Source organism: Canis lupus, chromosome 20, assembly GCF_011100685.1.
Source record: "Canis lupus familiaris isolate Mischka breed German Shepherd chromosome 20, alternate assembly UU_Cfam_GSD_1.0, whole genome shotgun sequence".
Lineage (NCBI taxonomy): Eukaryota > Metazoa > Chordata > Mammalia > Carnivora > Canidae > Canis > Canis lupus.
Window position 1 is genome coordinate 54,376,183 of NC_049241.1, and position 25,610 is coordinate 54,401,792.

General features: G+C 45.8%; 1 protein-coding gene and 1 long non-coding RNA gene across 22 annotated transcripts in view; one reads left to right on the forward strand and one right to left on the reverse strand.

Moving 5' to 3' along the window:
• Positions 1-12,831, reverse strand: part of ACSBG2 (acyl-CoA synthetase bubblegum family member 2) — a 39,164-nt gene extending 26,333 nt beyond the window's left edge. For 3 of the 13 annotated variants that reach the window (XM_038567597.1, XM_038567594.1, XM_038567593.1), the window contains exons 1-2: positions 12,566-12,827; positions 2,749-2,849 (exon numbers count right to left, since the gene is read on the reverse strand). In XM_038567597.1, the coding sequence (XP_038423525.1) occupies positions 2,749-2,849; positions 12,566-12,579 (115 nt within the window). In that variant the 5' untranslated portion in view covers positions 12,580-12,827. Of the gene's footprint in view, positions 1-2,748; positions 2,850-12,565 lie in introns of all 13 variants that reach the window. The other 10 variants (XM_038567596.1, XM_038567601.1, XM_038567591.1 and 7 more) reach the window with 7 other exon arrangements.
• Positions 1-14,502, forward strand: part of LOC111091391 — a 54,412-nt gene extending 39,910 nt beyond the window's left edge. For 5 of the 9 annotated variants that reach the window (XR_005375186.1, XR_005375185.1, XR_005375191.1 and 2 more), the window contains 3 exons: positions 388-523; positions 1,227-1,277; positions 1,471-5,021. This is a non-coding gene — a long non-coding RNA (uncharacterized LOC111091391). Of the gene's footprint in view, positions 1-387; positions 524-1,226; positions 1,278-1,470; positions 5,022-10,404; positions 10,545-14,293 lie in introns of those variants that run through there. The other 4 variants (XR_005375188.1, XR_005375193.1, XR_005375190.1 and 1 more) reach the window with 4 other exon arrangements.
• The last annotated feature ends 11,108 nt before the right edge of the window (positions 14,503-25,610 follow it).

The following is a 25,610-nucleotide window of genomic DNA, read 5'->3' on the forward strand; positions in this document are numbered from 1 at the left end:
GGCAGAGACCTAGCAGAGGGACAAGCAGGCTCGCTGCAGGGAGCCCCATGTGGGACCCGATCCCAGGACCCTCGGATCATGACCTGAACCAAAGGCAGATGCTCAGCCACTGAGCCACCTGGGGGCTCCTTCCAGGCAGAAGGTTTAAGAGTCAGTGTGTGACTCACTGTACCTCATTCTCCTGCCACAAATATGGTAGGAAGCATATGTAGGGGGGGAAACCTAGTGCCAGACACATAATGCGAACAAGAAACAAGCGTGTGTTGTGTTAAGCTCTTGAGGTTTGGGGTTGGATGTTACATCGGCATCACCCGGACCACCCTGATACCACCCCTTAATGTGGAACTCAAAACCAGCTTGTTTCCCTTCACCCTTCATCTCCTTTAGGGGTGTGAAGTGGTTGATCCCTACAAAGAAGAGAAGAGGGTTTCCTCTGGAGAGAGTTGGCATGCAGTGTGTTCATCACCCCCCCCAACCATGGGTCAAGTGAGAGAAGATTCTGGAAACCCTCTTGGAGAACTGGGTTTGTGACTCTTGACTTTGTCTGACTGAAATTTATCTAGTAGAGAGGTGGTAGCTGGCTGTGGCTGAGTAGACAGGGGGTTGGGAGAACACTGCGTGTCCATGTGCTATGGGGTGCTGTTGTTCCCCTTGACTGACATGGACCCCATGGAGGAGCTCCTAAAGGCTTTTGTCTGGAAGACAGTAGAGAGAACCTGGGGATCCATGTTCAGAGGCAGACACTAAGGAAGGTAACCAGTGGGTGCTGATAAAAGAGCATGAACTATGTATTAGTCAGCTAGGGCTGCCGAGACAAAGTGCCCCAGCATGAGAGGCTGAAACCACAGAAATCTGTTCTCTCAGTTCTGGAGATGATAAGTATGAGATCAAGGTGTGGGCAGAGTTGACTCCCTTGGAGGCCATGATGGAGAATCCGTTCCATGCCTCTGTCCTAGTTCCTAGCTATTTGGTGGCAGTCTTTGGAGGTCCTTGGCTTAGAAGCATCTCCCTGTGTGCCTGTCTCTGTCCCACTTGACCCTTTTCATATGGACACCAGTCATATTGGGTTAGGGCCCACGCAAATGACATCATCATCACTAACTACATCTGCAGTGACTCCTGTTTCCAAATAAGTCACATCCTGAGGTGCTGCGTGTTAGGGTGCATCTTAGTTCATTTGACATAATACAGCACATTTATAAATAACAGACATTTATTTCTCGTAGCTGTGGAGGCCGGGAAGTCAAAGATCAAGGCTCTGGCAGATTCAGTGTCTGGTAAGAACCTACTTTCTGGTTCATAGCGGCTTCTCACTGTGTCCTCACCTGGTAGAAGGGGTGAGGGAGGTCTCTGGGGCTTCACCCTCATGATCTGACCCCCTCCTGTAGGCCCCCACCTCCTGATACAATCACACTGGGGTTAACTTTCAACACATGAGTTTTGGAAGGACACAAATATTCCACTTGGCAGGTGGAGTCAGTTGAGGATCGCAAGATGAAATTCTGATGTAGTGCTGGTTCAAAGTCCAATAACTGGTGTCTTTAGAGGAGAGGAGAGGACACACACCCAGAGAAGAAGGCCATATAATGATAGAGGCAGAGATTTCCGTGATGAGTTTGTAGACCAAGGATCGCCAAGGATTGCCAAGACCACCAGGAGCCTGGAGAGCATGGAGCAGATTGCCCACCACAGCCTCCAGAAAGACCCAACCCAGCCAATGCCCTGATCTCGGGCTTCCAGCCTCCAGAACCCCGACGGAACAAGTCTCTGTTGTTTCCACCACTCGGAAACTGTCTAGTTGGTTGTAACAGACCCAGGAATCTGACTCAGTGACCAAAATGAGATTTTGAAGATTACTGTCATTTGAGAATGATCGTAAAAGCTGTCATCCTCACCAACATTTTATGCACTTGGAAGATGGCAGCTGTGAAAGATAATGAAGACGCTCTATCTCATGGTGCTCCCTGAGCTTCGTTCCAGCGGCAGAGTGATTACAACATACAGATGAACACAATTACCACATACCTGCGCTATTTATGTATTTATTATATATAGATACTACAAATGTTAAAATACTATACTGCTATATAGTACAGTATATCTGTACTATATTATATTTATTAATATTTGTACGATATAAGTGTTATTACATCTGCACTATATACATTTTCAATTGTGGCTGCACTGCATATAATTACATCTGCATTAACATATATATGAATACACATGCACTATATTGTCACATCTGCACTGTATATGTTATTACAACTCGCCTATATTGCATCTGGACTGTATATATTACTACATCTGCACTATACATACACAATGGCATTTGCAGCGTGTATATTTATATATATAAACACAATTATATCCACAATATGTATTATTATATATGTACTTTATATTATTACACCTGCACTATATATATTATTACATTGTATATATACACACACACACACACACACACACACATATCTGTACTATATATGATGGTTCCTGGGTGCTTTACCAGGCTGTCCTACTAGGGAGATGTTATGATCAATGTCCTGTGGCACAAACAATACAAATGAGGTGTCAAAAGAGCAAGCCCCTCACCCACTGTTTCAGGCACCTCAGCCAAAGCCAGGCGCCGAGGCAAGGAGCACCTATGTCCTGACTTTCTGGGCGGGGGTGTGTGTTCCTTTATGAAAAGGCTTGGCTGAGTCAATGCATCTTCCTCTTCCCCATGCACACTCTAGCACAACATACCTTTGTTTTTATTCATGTTTATTTGAGAATCCGTAACATTCTCTTCACGAGTCATTGGGCTTTTAGCCTTTTGAGATCTGGAGAGACCATTCTTCATTGTACTGCAAGGCACAAAGCAGGGGACTTAGCGGGGCTGGCAAAGAGGCTGCAAGTCTAAGCCAACTTCCATCCACTGGCCATGTCTGCCTAGAATCCTGGGATCCATTAGTCATGCCTGCCCTGGACCTAGGAGGGGATGAGAGTGGTCTGTGTGCCAGAGATCACAGAGCAATTTTAAGTCCAGAGGGCCTTCAATCTGTGAGTTTCCAGAAGAGTCTCTTAAATGGTTGGAGTATAGAGACCAAGTCTATATGTGGTCCTGTGGGTGAGACAACATTTTGAATTCTCCCAAGGGAAAAAGAAACCCACAGGAGATTTCTGTTCTTGTTGGTTGCCCTAAAGATAGTACGACGTGAAAACCCAAAGGATCTAAAGGAAAAACAGAAAATCTTGCTTCATAGGAAGTTTTTGATTTTCCACATGGCAAAAGAATGCCATAAACAATCAAGCGATCAACAAACTGAGAAAAAAAATATGGATCACATGCCTAATTAAGGCTTGATTTCTTTTATATATAAAGAATTCCAATGAACCAATAAAAAAGTCCAGTACCCCAAGGGGCATAAATAGAAAGTTCCCTGAAAAACACATTTAAAATGACTTTCTCGGTCATGAGAGAATGCATAGAAAATATTATGATGTATTTCACCTGTCAGGTTGACTAAGCTAAAAAACAAAATTGAAAAATATATTAGCGAGGATGTGAGGGACAGACACTCTCATCCATTGTAAGACTGAGGCAGCCCTTGGAAGGCGGTGGCCAGACCACACGGTCGCTGAGCCATCCTTGGAGGACAGTGCAGTCTGGCTGCTGGGATCCTTGCATGCCCATTAACTGGGCTCTGTTGTTTGAAACCTTCTGTGTATGATGGGGTCAACCACCACTCTTTAACCTGGTCTGCTTTTCAGTGGGTTAATCTTTAAATATATTAAGCAACATTCTTTTGAACATTTACTTAACAAAAAATTGATATTTTTCTAGATGAAGTTATGTTCCCCAAAATTCATATACTGAAGCCCTAACCCCCAGTCTGCTTATATTTGGAGACGGAACCTTTAGGGAGGTGATTCAGGTTAGAGGAAGTGATAATAGTGGGGCCCGGATCCAGTAGGATTGGTATCTTTCTAAGAGGAAAGGAAACCAAATCCTGTTCTCGCCCCTCCTTGTGGGGACACAGCAAGGAGGCAGCTGTTTGCAAGCAATGAAGAGGGCTGTCACCAGAAACCAGCCCTGCTGACACCTTGACTTTGGACTTCCAGCCTCCAGAACTGAGAGAAAATAAATTTCTGATAAGCCACCCATTCTGCAGTATTTTTTTATGGAAGTCACAGTGAATTCTACAGTTGCATAAATATTTAGAAGATACTATTAAATGTCATTTAATGAACTGAGGAATTTAACGGACCAAAATTGCCGAAAACATTTGAACATTTGGCCACATGTTTCATTAATGAAATTCCCCTAAGCATGTAATTAAAATCACAACCCCAGTGTGTAATTTTGTTCCAACCAAAGATGTCCACAGACATCCAGACATCATCAGCAGTCCCCTTGGAGGCCAGGATTGCTGGCTGACATTGTTTGAAAACAACGTGTCTGCGTTTTCCGTGAAGGGAGATTGTATTATCTTGCTCATGACAAGCATTATGCTTGATACAAGAATCAAGCAGTCCTAAATTCTAGATTTGCAGGTAATTGTTCTCCAAGAATCAGGGATGCAGCAGACGAGAACCTGACAATTCACAGACTGGCTGATGTAGCTCTATAAGCTGTGCACGGTTCTGCGCTAGCCGACTCCAGCTTTGTAGTTCAATGAAAACGAGTAGCTAGAAAGGCACATTGTGATATGAACCCAAATGAGTCCCCGTGACATTCATACACACGGAGGAGATCAATCAGTGGGATGAAGCGAATAGCCAAGCACAGCCAATCTGAATGAAGCTATGAACACGCCTGTAAAGACATTCATGAAGTGTGCTGCAGAAGCAGCAGCCAGGAAGTCCAAGGTCTTCCTGGAGCAACTGGATCTGGCTCAGAACCTTGGTGTCACCCTTAATCCACCCTTTCCCCTCCACTGCTCCCTCCTTCCCTCTCTTCTTCTATCCCTCTCTCTCTCTACCTTCCTTTATCCTATCACCCTTCCACCCACCCACCCATCCATCTTTCCATCCTTCCCTCCATCTGTCCTTCCACCCACCCATCCTCATCCATCTATCTACCCACCACCTAACCAACTTCCCTCCCTCCCACCCTCCCTCCCTCCCTCTCTCCCTTTGTCCTCCCTCCTCTTTCTTCTCTCCCTTGGCTGTTTCCTTTCTTCCTTCCTTGCTTCCTTCTGTCTTCTGCTCTCCTCTCTCCCTTTCCCCAACCCTGCCTTTCGTTCTCTTCTCCCTCTCTCCTTCCTCTCCCTCTCTTCCCCCCACATCTGGCCCATCAACAAATCCCATCAGCTCTGTCTTCAAAATAGGTCCCCAAACCACCGCTCACCTGGATCCCAGGGACCCCGCCCAAGGGTGGATCCCATCAACCACATTCAACGTGTGGATTCCAGCCAGATCCAGACCCAAGCAAGACATCTGTGATCAGTGGTGATGTGAACACTGACTGGATGTCAAATGCCATGAAGAAAGGATGGTCTCTTTTTGAAGACTGATCATGGCTTTGGGACTAAGTCAAAGAATCCTTGTCATGAAAGGATTCACACATGAAATTATGCTGTTTGGAGTTTAAAATAGTCCATCAGGAGCATGGCCACATGGAGAGAACCAAGACCAACTCCATGTTGACAATTTTTGAAGCAAAATAATAAGTACAATTGTTATTGTCATTGGGGGGTGGGTCATGACACTTCCAGCTCTATTTGTTTGTGTGTTTGAAATATTTCATCATAAAAACTGTAAAAGATAAGAATAAAATAAAATGTTGGTCTAACCCTACCCCTCCTCTGCCTGCAGCCCTCCAGGGCTCTCACATCCCTCAGGGTATAAGCCCAAGTCCTCCCCATGCCCACAAAGCCCTGCATGACCACCGGCCCCTTCCTGCCCTCCCCTCCCTTCTCCATGGTACATCCCTACAGTGCAACACCACACCATAGAGGATGGAACTGTGGATGCAACAACTTGAGCACGTCTCAAAGGCTTGAGAGAAAGAAGCCAGACTCAAAAGGCCACATGCTTTATGATTCCGTGTATGTGACTTTCTGAAAAAGGCAAAACCGTAATGTCAGAGAACAGATTGGTGGTTGCCAGGAGTTGGGGTGCAAAGTGGGGTTGACTGTGAAGGGGGAACATGAGGGAATTTGGGGGAGGGTGGAAACAGTGACTGTGCTGCTAGTTATACAACTCCGAGCATTTGCCAAAACTCTAGAACTACACCAAAAAATGTGAATTCTCCAATGTGTGAATAAAATATGCTGCATATCTTATTTTTTTAAATTTATTCATGAGAGATACAGAGAAGAGAAGCAGAGACATAGGCAGAGGGAGAAGTAGGCTCCACGCAGGGAGCCCGAGGTGGAATTCGATCCCAGGACTCCAGGATCACACCCTGGGCTGAAGGCAGGAGCTTAACCGCTGAGCCACCCAGGCGTCCCTGTGCTGTATATCTTAAAATGGACAATTGAAAAATGTTCTGTAGCTAACTCATTGGGTTTTCCAGTATCACTAAACATAAAATGTAAGGAGCAAATAAATTGTTAGCAATCACTTCCTATTTCCTGCTGAAACTTAGTTCTTGTCCACAGTTTGCCAATTATGTGTTAGTTGTTTAAAAGCCTAATCAGGGTGTCTGGATGGCTCAGCTGGTTGGGCGTCTCCCTCCAGCTTGTGTCGTGATTCCAGGGTCCTGGGATGGAGCCCCACATTGGGCTCCCTGTTCAGTGGGGAGTCTGCTTCTCCCCCTCAATCTGCTGCTCTCCCTGCTTGTGTGCTCTCTCTCTCTCTCAAATAAATAAAATCTTAAAAAAATAAAAATAAATAAAAGCCTAATCGCTTTTCCAAGTATGTGTTACGAGATGAAAGCATTCTTTCAAGGGCTATATTTTTATTCTATCAGTTTAAAGAGAAAAATTTCCTCCAGCCAGTTAGTTTTATATTTAAAAAAATATATATAGGGGATCCCTGGGAGATAAATATATATATGTGTGTATATATATATATATATATATATATATATATATATATATAGGCTTACTTTGGCAAACTAAAAAAGAAAAGTGTACTATACAACAAAATTATGTATCCCCCTTAGGGATAAAACTTAGGAAAAACATAAAAATGTAATAAAGATCTACCTTGTGCAGGGCACTGTGATGAACATTTTGGGGCTACTATAAAGGACCTCGAGGATGGGATGAGGAGTGATAGCCTGATGTGTACAGAGTTTCCTTTTGGGGCAATGAACAATTTTTGGACCTAAACAGAAATGATGGTTGCTCAAAACTGAATGAACTAAATGCCACTGAGCCATTCATTGTAAAAAAACAAAAAAAAAAGTTAATTTTATGTTATGTGATTCTCACCCCAATGAAACACACACCCCAGAGGGGTCGGTTCATGGTTACTGAATTGGAATGTTCTTCAAGACAGGGTATTAAATCAGGAAAGCAAAATTCAGGACAGCATACAAAGAGGTGGCCATTTGTGTAGGTGAATGAGTTTGTATATGTGTTTGTGACACAGGAATGTGTTGTGTCTCTGGTCTCTAAGGAGTTGTTGCCTCCTTGGTGGTCATGAAGCAAAATGCAAGCAATCTGACTCCACTGCTGAAGCCTTGAGAAGGTCTCAGATCATAAAGTCCTCAGGTGCCTGCGGCCATCGGGGGACCTGCCCTGGTTTCTTTCAACCTTAACCATCATTAAGAATCCTTCTTATATACTCAGTGAGGGAGAAGGGCAGGGGTCGATCCTGGGACTCTGCTGCTGTCTTTGTGTTTCCTGAGCACCTACTGTGTGCCGGGGGAGTTCTAGACACTGGGCAACAAAACAGACAAAAATCTCTCCTTGAGCTGACATTCTGGTTGGAAAAAACAGCCAGGAAATGAACAGAGATCAATTCAGATAGGACAGGATGAGCCTCAAAAACACCACGCTGAGTGAGAGAAGCCAGATGTCAAAGGACACAGCATCTGATTCTATTTATAGGCAAACGTTCAAAACAAGCAAATCGGTAGAGACAGGAAACAGATGAGTGGGTGCCTGGAGCTGGGGACCGGAGTATGGGGTGTGACTGCTTATGGGCATACAATTTCCTTTGGGGATGATGAAAATGTTTTGGAACCGGTAGAGATAGTGGTAAACGGTACTGAATGTTACTGAACTGTGCACTTCACAGTGGTGACTTTTAAGGGCTCAGTCACTTAAGCATCTGCCTTTAGCTCAGGTCATGATCCCAGGGTCCTGGGATGGAGCCCGAGTCAGGCTCCCTGCTCAGCAGAGAGTCTGCTTCTCCCTCTGCCCCTCCCCCTGTTTGTGCTCTCTCTCCAATAAATAAATAAATACATAAATAAATAAATAAAATCTTTTAAAAAAACTTTAAAGTGGAGAATTTTGTGGTATGTCGGTATCCCTCCAATTTAAAAAAATTCAGGTTGAAAAAATAAATAACATTTTAAAAAAAGATTTTATTTATTTATTCATGAGAGACAGAGAGAAAGAGGCAGAGACACAGGCAGAGGGAGGAGCAAGCTCCATGCAGGAAGCCCGACTCGGGACTCGATCTAGGATCAGGCCCTGGGCCGAAGGCGGCACTAAACCACTGAGCTACTCGGGCTGCCCCACATTTTTTTTTTTTTTAAGAAGAAACTTCCTAGAAATAGGAGCCAGTGAAAATTCCAAGCATGCAACTTACTCTTTAGTCATATTTGATTCGATAACTTTAGGAAACTTTTCTAAAATTAATTGATTTAAGTCTTTAACACTTTAAGTCCACCAAAATAAAAACAGATCATTTTCATGATATGATAACTATCGGACATGATATGTAAATTTATGGTATGTTTATTTTACTTATACAAAATAAATGTGCTTCTTTCTTAAAAAAATTATTCACATCGATAATGATCACAAGGGAAACAACAGAACAGGATGTTGTAATAGAGAATGCTGCGGTGATCAGGGAGGCCTCTCTGAGGAGGTGTCACCTGAGTTGAGTGAGATCTGGCGGATGTGGAGTTCTACTGGGGTGTGGTGTTCCAGTCAGAGCAGACTGTGGGTGCAGAGGCCATGAGATGGGAACTAGCTTGGCTATTCCCGGTGCAGAAGTCTACAGCTGACCTCTGGGAGCGAGGGGTGTATGGAAATAAATACAAAGACAGCCCTACCTCCTGCCATACTCCTCACCTCCTTAGCTCCAGCTACTTGGACCTTCTCTGCATCCCCACATGCTCCAAGCTCCCTCTCACCTCAGGGCCTTTGCACATGCTGTCCCTTATGCTCAAAACACTGTTCTCCTTAATCTTCATCTATCAATCCCTCCCCAAACTCAACCTCTGCTTATGGGGTCTGTTCTTCAGGGGACTATCCCATTATCCCAGGCTGAGCTAGATCCACCCCCTTATTCCATGCTCTCTTCCCCTTTATTGCATGAGCTAGCTTTATAATAAGGTGAGAGAGAGAGAGAGAGAGAGAGAGAGAGAGAGAGAGAGAGAGAGACTCTCTTGTTGATCATTATATACCTAACACAGAGCACAGTGCCTGGCCCATGCAAACGATTAGGTGAGTAGGTATATATCTAAATATATTGATCCAGTAGACCTGTGGTTCTTAACTAGGGGCCATTCTGGCCCCCAGGGCACACTTGGAAGTGTCTGGAGACATTTTGGTTGTCACAAGTTGGGGGCTGCTATTGGCATCTAGTGGGTAGAGGCCAGAGATGCTGCAGTGTCCTGCAATGCCCAGGAGAGCTCCTCACAACTAAGAATTATCTGATCTCAAATGTCAATAGTGCCAACACTGAGATACTCTGGACAGGACAAGGCAGTTACAAGGTGCAGATGGCAAGTACAATTTGAGTGTCTTCTATATAGAAAAGTAATATGGGGGCAGCCCTGGTGGCTCAGCAGTTTAGCTCCTCCTTCCGCTCAGGGCGTGATCCTGGAGACCCGGGATCGAGTCCCACGTCAGGCTCCCTGCATGGAGCCTGCTTCTCCCTCTTCCTGTTTCTCTCTCTCTCTCTCTCTCTCTCTCTCTCTCTCTCTCTCTCTCCCCCCCTAATAAATAAATAAAAAATCTTAAAAAAAAAACAGCATTTAGAAAAGTAATATGGAAGCCCTACCCAGAGACATCTCCCTGTGATCTTGGGCTGGGGGATCCTGGTAAAACCAACTCCTGTTAAGACCAAGACTATTTAATACAGGACAGCAACAGCAAACCAATAACAGGCGGTTCTTTCCTATGCATCAAACACTGTTCTGAAAGTTTTACCTGCATTAACTCATTTAATCTTCACAGTAATCCTAGGTAGGTACTATTATTTACTATTAGCCCCCATTTTACAAATGAAACTAGAACACAACAAGGTTAGTTTGCCTATGGTCACAGCATGATTTTTTCTTCTCAGTCTTAGGAGCATTCATTCATTCATTCATTCATGAGCAGCTGTAAGTGGGAGCTTCACCAAAGCTAAGGTCAAATCCAGCCACGTGTTTGAAGAATCTTGACCAGATGAAGAATGTCTGTGTATTGAGACATCAGAAAACAGTAAGTCAAGACAGGCTGGGATAAGATATTTGCTCTGCTCATATCCCAAGGAAAAATTCATATCCAGAATATGAAAAGAGCACCTCTGAATTAAAAAGGCATAGGTAGGGCAGCTCCGGTGGCACAGCAGTTTAGCGCTGCCTGAAGCCCGGGGTGTGATTCTGGAGACCCGGGATTGAGTCCCATGTCAGGCTCCCTGCATGGAGCCTGCTTCTCCCTCTGCCTGTGTCTCTGCCTCTCTCTCTGTGTGTGTCTCTCATGAATAAATAAATAAAATTCTTTAAAAAAATAATAAAATAAAATAAAAAGGCATAGGTAAATAATCCAACAGGAGATGGGTGAAAACATGAGCAAGCAGTTCACAGAACAGGAAACTGAATGGGCTGTAAACACAGGACAAGATGCTCAGATTCTGGGTAATCAGGGAAATGGACATTAAAGCCAGAATAAGATACCATTTCATTCCCCGTAGATAAAAAATGCATCCAAGTGCTGGAGAGGAAAGAGAATGGGAGCCCTCCTCCTCTGCTGGTGGGAGCTAAAGATGGCACACTCAATTGGCAAAACTCTGGTATTAACCATTAATAGTGAACATATGTTTTTCCCTCACGTGGTATTTTCACTCCCAGGTATATATACCCCAAAGAAACTCTTGCACATCTACTCCAGGAGACACGGAAAAGAAGGTTCACAGTAGTAGTGACGATAAGAACCCCACACTGGAAAACCCCTAATGTCCATCAGCAGAAAATGGACATATCCATTAATCCAGGAACATACACAAAAACTCAGGTGCATTTCCCAGCCGTGATGCTGACAAAGAAGCAGGATGTAGTATGATTCGATTTATATAAAGTTCACAAACAGGCAACATTGATTAGTACTTGTTTGGGTGCTGATTAAAATTAAAAACTGAGGGAAAGTTTCTGCAGACAACTTAGGATAGGGGTTACTGCTTTCAGGGGAGGGGGGAACATAAGAAAAGAAGTAGGACATACAGCGGACTTCCAAGTTCCTAGTAACGTTTTATTCCAAAGATCAAGTAGGTATATAGACATGTATTGTTATTCATTAAATTTTCAGATATATTTGATATCATTTTCTATGCAAGAGGTTTCACATTTTTTAAAGGTTATTCTAAATATTTACTTATTTGTTTTAGAGAGAGCATGGAGGGGGTGGCAGAGGGAGAGGGAGAGAGAGAATCTCAAGCAGACTCCCCACTGAGCATGGAGCATGACACGGAGCTCGATCCCACGACCCTGAGATCATGACCTGAGCCAGAATCAAGAGTCAGACACCCAACCAACTAAGTCACCCAGGCGCCCCTGTTTCACCATTTTAAAAGGCCACATAGGGTTTATTGTAACTGCAAAACTATTAAACGTTTTATCGACATGAGTTACTGCATTTACAAAGGGTGAAAAACATACGGTGTCTTCAAGGTAGAATTCGATGAAATAGTCATTTGTTTATGAAAAATCTTAGTAAATAAGAAATGGAAGACATTTCCTTAACTTGATAAACAATATCCAGTGGAAATATGCAATAAATATTATACTTAATAACAGCAACAAAAGTGCTGGAAGAATTTCTAAGAAATCGGGAATAAGACAAAGATGTCAGCTGTCACAGCTTCTATTCAGCATTGATCCGAAGGTTCTTAGCCAATGCAGTATCACAAGAAAAATAAATGAAGAGAATGCAGATTGGAAACAGACAACATTGTCAGTTTGCAGCTAATATGATTGACTACTTAGACCACTTAGACCATCCAATAAACCAAAGAGTTATTAGAAATAAAATTTCTATAAGGTGATTAGGCAAAAGAGCAATAGCTTTTTTGTACACCGGCACCAATCAGTGAGAAAATGCAACAGAAAAAGATACTGAGGGTTTAGCTCAAGACCAAAATGTGTGCCTGTGGTAAGACTAAGTCCGAGTGAAATATGCTGCTGAGTGACAGCCAGACACTGAATCCCAAAGGACTCCCACATACCCCTCTCCCGTACTACTGTCACCTGCTGCTTGCCATGAGTCCTGGCCATCACATTATAGCATTCGCTGCCGAGACATCTGGCCACTCAGAGGGCTTTCTTCTTCCACAAAGATGATAAATAAGTTGCCTCTCCTGGAAGTCTGGACATGTGCTACACTTTCCCAGGCCCCATCACTGTCTGGGTCCAGCCAGGATGGTAGCGGTGACAAGAGGCAGAAAGGTGGGCAGTATTCCTCCCTGACAGCCCTTCTACTCCATTCAACCTTCCAGAACCATCCATCCCAGCCACCTCTTGTGACATCACTGGCTGTCCCTGCCTCCCCACCCCACCCCCACCCCTGGGGGAAACTGCTTCTGTGGCAGGAGGTTTGCTGTTCTCTTTTCACTCATTCATCTGTCCCTGCACGCGTATGTGCATGCATTGCACTCCTGCCATGGAATTTGTCAAATTTGCATGAAGCCACCACACTTAAACGTTGGCCATTGCGCTTGATGCTAGGGACATAAAGAGGAGCAAAACCAGGTGAGGTCTGCTCAGGAACACAGCAGGAAAACCTAGACTCATACAAATGAATGCAAACTTACAATTGTGCAGAGAGACCCACAGTGTCAAGTGGATTTGATGAAGGACCCGACACAGGGAGGTCAGGAGAGCTTCCTTGAGCGGAGACAGCAGGGGTCTCACCACTTTTTATCACACTGCCCTACGTTATGTATCATCGGTCGGCCTCCCCTTCTCTATGTCTGTTGTGCTCACTGCTGCATCCCCAGCGGGGCACACAGTAGGTGCTCAATACACAAAGATTTATCAACCAAACATTCTGCACCAGGAGAGAAAAGAAGAAGGAGTGTTCCGTTGTCTCTGGAGATTTCTGGGTGGTCCGGGCCCATGGCTGACCAATGTTCACACCACAGACTCTGAGGTGGCTGTGGCTGGGAGAGCCAGGGTCCACTGATATCCATTTGGCTCCTTCTCTAGACTCTTCTCCTGAAGACTGTCTCCCAGGCCCCTCGCTGCTACATGTGGTCATCTGGCTAAATCCTGACCCATGGGACAGGGAAAGAAGAGATGGAGGCCACTTTGGGGTCATGCCTTTAGTGGATGGGAGATGGCGTTCATGGGTAGGCGAATCCATGGGGACAGAAAGGAGAGTAGAGGTGCAAGGAGCTGGGGCGAGGAGCAATGGGCAATGGTTGCTAGTAGATAGAGTCTCCCCTTGGGGCAATGGAAAGGTCTTGGAACTAGACAGAGGTGGTGGGTGCACGACATGGTGAACGTACTAAATGCCACTGAGTTAAACTGGTTAATGGTTAATCCAATGTGAAGTCTTCCTCAACAATTTTTAAATAAGTAGATCATTATTCTGACCCTGTGGCATGATTTAATACTCCGAAGGCCCTCCGTTAGTGGGTGAGAGAGGCCAAACCACTGGGCTAAGCTCACGCAGGAAGCAAGAGGCAGAGAAGCAGAAGTCACGCTTACTTCCCCACCCCTGCTGCGTCCCAGCGCTTCACAGAGCATCCTGACTCTCAGAGAGGCTTCGGGTTGTGGTCCCCAGACCCGAGGCCTGGCAGCTGCACTGCCAAAGAACTGTCCCAAACTTTACAGCTGGAGAAACAGAGAGGGTAGGTAGCCTGCCCAGAGGCACACAGCTGGTCAGAGGCGGGTGCCTGAGAACGCCAGTTCTAGACGGACGTCATCTCTCTGAGCTTCACTCTGTCCTGACTGACGTTGAAATTCCTCCTACAGGTGCCTGGGCCTTCCTCCTTGTGTCCCCGTCCTCCGGATATTTCCTGAGGATCCGGCCCTGCGAGTGCACCGCTCACTGTCCTCTGGCCCTGGCCCTGTCGGGTACTGTCTTGATTTAAAATCTTGACGTTTTGTGCGTCGTGGGTTTTTGGCATCTGGGCTGATTTTTTTTTTTAACATACTGCATTAAAATGCTTTTCATCTTGGCAGCTATTTCTCTGTGTTACTATGGGTTCCTGGCTTTCCCCTTATATTTTGTCCATTCACCCCCACCCTGCATCTTATTTACCGAGTTCGCGTCTGTGACTGGTTGTTCTGGCCACTGAAGCGGACTCTTAACATCTTGTAATACTGTGATTGCGCAGTAGACTGCACAGCCATTCCCAGCCCCTTCTCCGTTTTCCTCTGAGCCAGAGAGGGTGGAAAAGCAAAATCCTCTCTTTCCCGGACTTCTCTACAGTGGCGAGTGGCCGTGTGACTATTCTGACCAATACAACATAAGGGCAAGTCAGCTTCTGGAAACATCTGCTTTAAAGGACAAGCAGGAAAAAAAAAATAAAGGACAAGCAGGAAAGGAGAGATCTCTGAGGTTTCCCCTTCCCCTGTCTTCCTGCCTGGTATGGGGAGGAAGGGAGCAATGGCAGCTATTTTGCAATCATGAAGCGACAGTAAAAGGTACATGCAGCCAGCAGCTTGGGACATTAATATCCTGGGCTCTTGATGGTGACGGTGAGTAGCTGAATCAAAGCTACTCCATTTACACATAGATTTCCTGTGCAGTGATGAAAAATAAGCCCTTAGGTGGTTGTTGTTTTTTTTTAAGATGTATCTATTTTATAGAGAGTGAGCACATGCACAAATGTTGGGATGGGGGGAGCGGGGTGAAAGGGATAGAAAGAATCCTTAAGCAGACTTCCCACTAAGCACAGAGCCTGACCCAGGCTTGATCCCAAGACCCTGAGATCATGACCTGAGCTGAACTCAAGAGTTAGATGTAACTGACTGAGCCACTCAGGTGCCCCCAAGCCCCCTCCGCTCTTTTTAAAGATTTTATTTTTCAGTAATCCCTATGCTTGACATGGGGCTTGAACTCATAACCCCAAGATCAAGAGTGGCATGCTCTACCGACTGAGCCAGCTGGGTGCCCCAAGCCCCTATTTTACAACCCACTTTGGTTAGATTTTCTTTTAGATACAGTCAAATGCTAACTGCCATAACCTTCGAGTGATATTGCTGGGCTGGCTAGAAGTTAACAGTTTATGATGGGCCTAGGTTATCTAGTTAAGTAATTAGCCCCAAATTTCTCAAGACGAAAACCTTGAACTCATTCATGATGCTCACATATTGTTGGTAGCAATGCGTCAGTACAGCTCTGTTGGACAACAACGTGGCTGTATGGGTCAAAAATTTAAAACACAGATCCTTTCCCCCCTTTTCCTGTATTGTGTCAATTCAGTGTTCTATGGGAGTAAACCATTACTTTTTTATATTTAAATTAATTTTAAAAAATATTATGAAAGTAATACCCATGTTTGTTTGTTTTTTAATTTCAAGAGAAACAATCTGATTAAAAATGGGGCAGAGGAACTGAATAGACATTTTCCCAAAGAAGGCATGCACATGGCCCCCAGGTACTCGAGAGATGCTCAGCATCACTTGTCATCAGAGAAACGTAAATTAAAACCACAGTGACATATCACCTCACACCACTTAGAATGCTGTTGTCAAAAATACAAGAGATAGGGGGTGCCTGGGTGGCTCAGTGGTTGAGCATCTGCCTTTGGCTCAGGTAGTGATCCGGGGTCCTGGGATTGAGTTGCCCATCAGGGTCCCCACAGGGAGTCTGCTTCTCTCTCTGCCTGTGTCTCTGCCTCCTTCTCTGTGTCTCTTATGAATAAATAAATAAAATCTTAAAAAAAAAACAAGAGATAATAATCATTGGCAACCATGTGGAGAAAAGGGAACTGTTGGTGGGAATGTAAATTGGTGCAGCCACTATGGAAAACAGTATGGAGGCTCCCCAAATTAAACCATTATACCATATGATCTAGTGACTTTACTTCCAGGTATATGCCCAAAAGAAGTGGAAATGGGATCTCAAATTGATACCTGCACCCCCATGTTCATCACAGCATCATTTTTTAATAATAGCCAAGATATGGAAACAGCCTAAGTGTTGGTCAACAGATGGGTGGATAAAGATAATGTGAGATACACACACACAGGAATACTATTCAGCCATAAACAGGAAGGAAATCCTGCCATCTGTGACAACGTAGATGGGACTTTGAGGTCCCACCATTATGCTTAAGTGAAATAAATCAGAGACAAATATCGTATGATCTCACTTACATGTGGAGTCTAAAAACAAGACAAAAGAAAAAGAATCCGAACTCACAGAGACATTGGCAGTTGCCAGAGGCGGGGTGGTGGGCGTGGGCAAAATAAGTGAAGGTGGTCAAGGGGTACTAACTTTCGGTTATAAAATAAACAAGTCCTAGGGATGCAGCATGTGGCACAGTGGCTGTAGCTAACAATACTATATTGTATATTTGAAAGTTCCTAGGGATCCCTGGGTGGCGCAGCGGTTTAGCGCCTGCCTTTGGCCCGGGGTGTGATCCTGGAGACCCGGGATCGAATCCCACGTTGGGCTCCCGGTGCATGGAGCCTGCTTCTCCCTCTGCCTATGTCTCTGCTTCTCTCTCTCTCTGTGTGTGACTATCATAAATAAATAAAAAATTAAAAAAAAAAGTTCCTAAAGAGAGTCGATCTTAAAAGTTCTCATCACAAGACAAAAAAATTATAAGTACATATGGTGATGATAACAAGATTTATTGTGGTCATTTTGCAACATATCCAAGTAGAATTATACGGTGCACCTGAAACTAGTGTTGTATGTCAGTTATATCTCAATAAAAATAGTAATAAAATAAAATAACAAAGCCCCCCTGAATCCCCCACAGGTGGAGGGCCGGATTTGGCCCAGGGGATGGTGGGTTGGCATTCTCCATGTAGACCAGTTTTATTTTCCCAGAGAAAATCGGTCCGTTTTCTCGGAGCTCCCCCTGGTGGGAGCTTCCATCTGTCCTCCCCTCCCAGGAGCATAAAGCCCTGCGTCCGGGTCTCTACCTACAGGCAGCACAGCAGGATTGCCCTGACGGTAGGCTGCTGTGTTTTTTTAAGTTTTAATTTTTGAAATTAAGGTAATACATACTGTTTCACCATTGTCGTTTGAGGATCTAAAAGATCAGCAAGATTTATGACAAGGTAACAGTCCCCCGTCCCACCTTGGCCTGCTCAAATCCCTTCCTGTAGTAGCCAACCATCGTCAACACCGACTCTTTCCTCCGGTATTAACTTCGCTTTCGGACTAATTATCTTTTCTGGCTTCCTGTTGTGGCCTTGCTCTCTGAAGATTTCCCATGTGCTTTGGTAATTTTTTCCCACTATGTTCGCCTTCGGCCTACCAGTAGCTTTTTGTCCTGTTTCATCTTTTCATTTCGCCTTGGGCTTAAACATCTAGGACAAAGATGGGCAAACTGCAACCCTTATGCCAGCTCTGGCCTCCTGCCTGTTCATATAAATAAAGTTTTATTGGCACACAGCCACACTGCCCATTCATGTATTTCTTGTCTCTGACTCTCTTGTTGTAACAGCAGAATGGCGTGTGACAGGGACTGTATGACCTGCCAAGCCCAGAATGTTATCTGCACCAGACAGAAAAAGTTTGCCAACCCCTGATATAGGATAATCCATCCGTTCTTTCTTTCCCCTCCTGGGAATCCTGGACTCTGAGCCCACTCTCCTCTCAGTTCCAGTCTTCTAGTCTGGTTATTCATATGTGGGATGAGGTCATGCAGGATTTGGGGGAGTCCTAAATTCAATGACTAGTGTCCTTATAGGACACACACACACACACAGGGAGCCAAAAGGGGGCTCCCGGTGGGGACAGCTCCCAGCATATTCGTAGGTATCACATTCTTCTTCAAATATAGTTTCACCTTTTATAATTTGTGAATGGCCTGTAAAAAGTGGTGTATAATTTCCTATCCCCTGTTAACTATAATTTCACCTGTTTGCACGATTTGTGAAAGTTGTTTTTCATTTCTTATCAACTGTGCACACAAAGTTCCTTGCCAATTGTGCCTATCAAGAATTGGAGGAAATTGGAAACCAACCAAATGTCTGTCGACAGGAGAATGGGTAGCTAAATCCTGGTGTGTTCCTACATTGGAATACGACTCAACAATGTTTTTTAAAAAAAAACGAATGAGCGATGCACTCAGCAATAGGGATGAATCTCACAGACATAATTTTACACAATTCCATCAATATGAAGTCAAGAATAAGCAAAAGCAATGTGGTGACAGAAGTCAGAATCATGGGACAGAGGTGTTAACTGGAAAAGGACATGAGAGAGCCCTTTAGAGGGTTGGAAATGTTCTGGGACAAAGGTCCACACACATGGAAAAACTTATACTTCACTTTGAAGTACATAAGTTATAGGAAAAAAAGAGGGGCACCTGGGTGGCTCAGTTGGTTAAGCATCTGCCTTCAGCTCGGGTCATGATCCCGGGGTCCTGGGATCGAGTCCTGCATCAGGCTCCTGCTCTGCGAAGCGTCTGCTTCTCCCTCTTCCACTCCTTCTACTTGTGCTCTCTCTCTGTCTCTCTTTCTCAAATAAACAAAGAACAAAACCTTTAAAAAATCTTAGGAAAAAAGAGAAACGCGAAATCTTCAAAAAGCATTTCATTCTATCAACAAAGAACTTGAAAAGACTACTACCGAAAATCTATCCATCAGAAATGGTATCTAGTGACTACAAACATAGACATTAATTTAAAAAATTATTCACGCAAGAAAACCCAAGTTTTTTTTATTACAACTTGAAAAAGACTGTGTGAGGAAATTTTGTACAAATACACAAGTATTATTCTCTGCATGCACCTCGCAGCTAAAAAGATTGAGAAGCACTGACCTACGGGGTAACAAGGGGAGCCCTTTTACAATTTGGGGTTCTTCAAGAGTTGCACGTTTTTGTCTCTATCTTTACATTTATTAAGACCTTTTTGGCCTGTGCTCACAAGACAAAATAGGTATATCTTGATATGAATCTATAGACACAGCAGCTTCTTCCCCCACCCCGCCCTGCTACTCATTACTTCATTAACTGAAAATGTGCAATAAAACCAGAATCCACCATTACCTTTAACAACTGAAGGAGCTTTGCCCAACTGTGTTTAAAGTCCAGTGCAGGGCAGCCCTGGTGGCTCAGCGGTTTAGCGCCTGCCTTCAGCCCAGGGTATGATCCTGGGGTCCCGGGATCGAGTCCCACGTCGGGCTCCCTGCACGGAGCCTGCTTCTCCCTCTGCCTGTGTCTCTGCCTCTCTCTCTGTGGCTCTCCTGAATAAATAAATAAAATCTTAAAAAATAAATAAATAAAGCCCAATGCATGTGTGCAAAGCCCCTAAGATGGGTGTGTGAAACTCATGGTGGCCCCAGGGGAAAGAAGTGTGTCTCAGCTGCACCCACGAAGGGCAGACTTCCCTTCAAGTGCAAAGTAAATATTCAGAAACAATAGGGGTCTGGGAAAACACACACACACACACACACACACACACACACACACACACACACAAAGACGTCCACAAGAAAATGCAGGGGAAATGTCCAGTCTGAATATGTAACTCCGTCCATGAACCCACTGGCGTAGTTGATTATATTCCATTTTCTTTCCACGTGGTTTCTTCTGGTTACTGATGAACGTGGCAGGTTCACGCAGCAGCACCCCCAGTGACGTGGGTGACCAGTGTCCTCTGTGCACAAGTGAATAGGCTGTGAAGGGTCACTGGCAGCCCTGTTGGACTGCCCGGGCCAAAATATTAGGCAGATCCTTCCATCATTTCTTTTTTTTTTTTTTTCTTCCATCATTTCTTAATGATCCAAACTATTAGGCAGATCTCCCATCATTTCTTCCTCTTTTCGGTGCACGGAAGCTAGACGCGTCACTGCACTGTTAGCACCACGACTGGTGAGGTCACAAGCAAGCCAAGGGGCAGATGTTCTTGTTTCACGTTCCCAAAGCGGGTGCTAAGAATTCTCGGCAGCTTGTGTCACTGGATTGTTTTAACTGCTCCCCCCTTATTTTAAAGATTTTATTTATTTATTCATGAGGCACAGAGAGGGAGAGGCAGAGACACAGGCAGAGGGAGAAGCAGGCCCCATGCAGGGACCCCGATGCAGGACTCGATCCTGGGACCCTGGGATCACGCCCTGGGTCCAAGACAGACTCTCAACCACTGAGCCACCCAGGGGTCCCTAACTGCCCCCCCTTTTAAAAGCGCTGCTGTGTCTTTTTCCTGTCTTGTCTCCCTTTCCCTCCGATCAGGGCCATGTGGAACCTCGGCCCAGCCGTTCTAATCCCCTGCTCCCTCGTTGCCTAGAAGTGGCTGAGACAGTCAGCTGGGGGGGCAAAAGGGGACTTAAGAAAAAAACTGTGTTTGACGTGTATTCAGCTTGCCCTCTCGAAGGCTGTTCGAGGTCACAGCAGTTTGCTATGGAAATAATTCAGTTTCGCGGAGAAATGTGGCAGCCAGCGGCCAGAAAGCCATGAGAAAAATAAAGATCTTGGTGGTGCACAGGTGCTTTCCACACAAAATCCACTATTCAGAAGCTGCATCATTATGGAAATTGTCCTTTCATGCCACCCTTGAAAGGATCAGATGCTCAGGCTCAGGTCTGCGCCAAAAAAAAAAAAAAAGTGGCTCTTAAACCCGCCTCCCCCAATGCATAAATGGCCTTTAAAGTTCTAATAGCACTGGTTAATTAACAGTCATTAGTTAAATAAAAACAGTCAATTAGAAAGAAGCCCGTCTGGGAGGGGAAAAAAAAAAAGTTTTAACAACCACCGAGGGGAAATCCTTTCAAGGAGATCTGGAAAGCTCCCAGAGGGATGTGTTTCATACCATTCTTGAAGTCACACTCATTTTTAGTGGTCCTTCCTGTGGTTTTATGGGCTGATTCTTTTCTTGTAAGCATGTGGTTAAACTTTTCTTTTTTCTGGTTGCTCGATTTTTATTTTATAGTTTAGCAGAAAATATCTTTTTCATTTTATATGCCTTTGGGTGTTTTGATTTCCCCCTCCCCTCCAAAAAAAAAATAATAATCTGGTGAGAGAAGTAATGCTTATGCTTGGTAAGTGCAGACAGCCTGGACCGTGAAAGGATCTACAGAAAAAAGGTCAGGCTTTCTCCTGGTGTGTATCTTCCCAGCATTATATTTACTGCCTTCCAGGAATATGGTCTCCGTAGGCAAGCATGCTGCAGGGGAGCCGCGCGGAGATGCACTCCCAGGTAGAGGTCAAGTGCATGGGTGTCTTTTTTTTTCTTTTTCTTTTTCTTCTTTTTTTTTTTTAAAGTGCATGGGTTTCAGAGCCAGGTTGCTTGGTCCACATCCCAGCTCTGTGCGCTTTCTTCGAGGAGCATCTGGCTGCAGTCAGGAAGACTGTCGGTCAGCAAAGGTCGCTGAGACCCAGTGTCAATATCCATCTGCGACCAAATCCAGGAGTTGCAGCAGCTGGAGTGTTCCCTGGGACATAGAACTTTCAGGAGTAAAAAAAGCCCCCCCAAAACCCCCCAAAAAACAAAACAAAAAACCCCACAAACCATTTTAAAGATGATTATTCAGATATAATTCACATAACAGAAACTTCATATCAAAGTGTATAATTTGGTGGTTTTAATTAAGTGTTGTGCGACCATCCTCATTATTTAATTCCAGAATATGTGCACTACCCCAGAAGGAAACCCCGGCTTCTGTTCTGGTTAAACAGACCCCCTCAATTCCCACTGCCCCAGCCCCCGACAGCCGCTAATCCACTTCCTGCTGTTCTGGATGTTTCTCAGACATGGAATCCCTCACCATGTGGCCTCTTGTGTCTGGTTTCTCTCACCGAGCATCGTGCGTGCCAGGTGCATCTGTGCTGCGGTGTGTGTGTGTCATTCCTTCACTTTTTATGGCTGCATCGTAGTCCGTTCTGTAACTCACTATACCACGTTTCATTTACCCATTCATCTTGATTTTTTTAGAAGACTTTTTTAAAAGATTTTATTTATTCATGAGAGAGAGAGAGAGAGAGAGAGAGAGAGGCAGAGACACAGGCAGAGGGAGAAGCAGCCTCCATGCAGGGAGCCCAACATGGGACTCGACCCCAGGACTCCAGGATCGCGCCCTGGGCCGAAGGCAGGCGCTAAACCACTGAGCCACCCAGGGATCCTCCTTTTTAAAGATTGTATTTATGTATTCATGAGAGACACAGAGAGAGACAGAGACACAAGCAGAGGGAGAAGCAGGCTCCCCGTAGGGAGCCTGATGCAAGACTCGGTCCCAGGACCCCGGCGTCACACCCTGAGCTGAAGGCAGACGCTCCAGCGCTGAGCCCCCCAGGCACCCATCTTATCCACTCAACTGGTGTTGGACGTTTGGGTCCTTTCCACGTTTTGGTTATTGTGAGTAAGGCTGCCACAGACACGGACAAGCTTTTGCGTGGACGAGTGTTTCCAATCCCTTTGGATATTTACCTAGTAGGATTTCTGGGCCATATATATGATCACTCAGGTTCAGTGTTTGAGGAACTGTGGGTTTTCGGTTTAAACAGCAGGAAGGGCCCAGGGAAGCCTGGATGCGTTGGCCACACCCTGTGAGCGATTCCTCCTTGATGGCCCCGGCCCTGGAGCCTTAGTTTGGGGGACAAAGCAAGCAAGATGCTGCCGTCCATACACCCCATTCCCTCCACCACTACCAACGTTTCTGATCCTTTGGTTTCCTGTGCTGCAGGCTGTAGCTCTGCCATTTTCCCCCTAAATGTTTCACCATGAGGTCCTCGAAAGCAGTGTGTGGTTCGAGTAGCTTCTTTAAGCAGCAAAGCTCTTTCTCAGGCATGGACTGTGAGCAGAGGGCACTAGGGAACGGTCAGCCTCTCCCCCGGCCCCTGAGGAGCAGAGGCTCATCTCTCCCCTCCCTGGCTGCCCCCAACCCCACCCCAACCCAGTGTCACCAGGGACCTGGCTCTTCTCTGATGAGGGATTACTTGGACCTGGACCTGCCTAGGGATCCTGGGAAGTGAAGAGTGATGATGGAAGGTAAGTCCTGAGCTGAATTTTCCTGCAGGAAATTCACACCTGTCCGCTGCGCCCCCGTGACCTGTCACCACTGCTTGAGCTGGAGATGGTGGGATTGTGCCGGAAAGCTGTGGACGATCCCGGAGCAGCTCTCCTCTGTCTGCCCTGGATGATAGTCAGAGGCTTAAAACCCTTCTTTTAAGCACAGAATTGTGTTTCCTCTTCATTCCCCTCGTGGTTAGAGCTTCCTCGAAGTTTCTGCCCATCTAACCTTAAGGGATTTCGGATTTCGGAAGCAGGGTCTCTAGGAGATGTTTGCACGCCCACTTTTGTAGCAGCATTATTTGCAATAGCGAAGACGTGGAGCAAGCCAAGTGTCCGTGGATAGATGCATGGATAACCACAGTGAGGTCCATCCACACCCTGGGATATGACCCGGCCCTAGAAAGGAAGGGGCCCCGACACCTGCCCCCACGGGGACGGGCCCCGAGGATACCGGGCTCAGGGAGGGGACCCAGACCCAGAAGGACACCTCCTGCAGGACCCCACTCCCAGGAGGTCCCCAGAGGAGGCCCGTCCACAGAGACAGAGAGGAGGTGGTGGGAGCCAGGGGTGGGGCAGGGGGCGGGGGTCAGTGCTTCCTGGGGACAGGGTCTCTGTGTGGGGAAATGGAAGGTTCTGGAGACGGCTGGTGGGAATGTTTGCACAACAGTATAAGTATGCTTAATGCCACTGACTGTACACACACACACAAAAAAAATGGTCAAACTGGTAAATTTTATGGATATTTTATCTCAAATTTTAAATACTTTTAAAAATATATAGATTTGGGCAAGTTTGCACCTGCAGGCTTGGTGTTCTAATGTCCATTTATTCGACAGTGATGTAAGGAGGAACAGCCGTGCTCAAGCTTGATTCTAGACCAGGGTTTTTTTTTTTCTTTCTTTTTTTTTAAAAAAATTTTATTTATTCATGAGAGACACACAGAGAGAGGCAGAGACATAGGCAGAGGGAGAGACAGGTTTCCTGCGGGGAGCCCGATGCAGGACTCGATCCCAGGACCCTGGGATCATGACCTGAGCCGAAGGTAGATGGTCAACCACTGAGCCACCCAGGGATCCCCTAAACCAGGGTTTCTTAGCCTCGGCACTCAATGTTGACACTGGGTCATGCTCTGGGGTGGGACTGTCCTGTGTGTTGTAGGGTGTGGAGCAGCATCCCCACCTTGTACCATCAAATGCCAGTAACTCTCCCTCCCCTAGTCATGACAACAAAAATGTCTCAAGACATCACCCTGGGGGACAAAATTATCTCAGATGAGACCCTCCCCCCCCCCTGGGGTGAGTGGATTCCACTGACCCCCAGGGGACTCTGTTCCATAATCATCTGACCCACTGAGGTCCTAGGATGCTACACACATTTAAATACACATATTGAGTTGGAGGAGAGAAGGGGTGACTCAGGCACTAGGGGGGTCACCCTGGTTTATACGGCTGAGGATTTATACTGGTGCATAACATGAGCAGGGATCAGACTCAACTTTCACCCCCAAACACTCCATACAGGGTTTCTCAGTTGAGGCACCGTTGATATTTGAGGCCACATCATTCTCCGCCATAGGGGCCATTCTGTGCACTGTAGGGTGTTGAGCAGCATCCTCGGTCTCTTCCCACTCCATGCCAGGACCACCTCTTGGCTGTGACAATCACAAATGTCTCCAGAGATCACCAGATGTCTCCTTGAAGGCAGAAGTGCTCTTGGTTAAGAACCTCTGCTCTAGGTGACGAGGATCCTAGAGAGCAGGCCCAAAAGGTCCCTGCCCTGATGGAACCTACTTAGCCTGGATGTGGGGGGAGAGACAGTCCTCGGAAAAACTAGAATTTCCACCCGTGACAAGACTCAAAGATTATGAGCTCCCCAGTGAGATGCCAGCCCCACGGCAAGTTTTCAGAGGAAACAGCAGAGAAAGAGGGTCCCAACCCCAAAGTCTGTGCACCTACGCTGGGGGTACGGAAGGGTGAGGGCAGGAGGGAACTTGTTAAAAGGGTGTCTGGGCAGGGGGCTTCTGGGGTGCTGAGTGCTGGGTACGAGGAGGGCCCGGTGAAGGGCACCCCAAGGGCATGCCTGGACCCTGGGACCCCATAGGGCGGGGACTGTGTGCTGCAGCCACCGCAGGGAGGCCTCCCAGAAACGAAGGG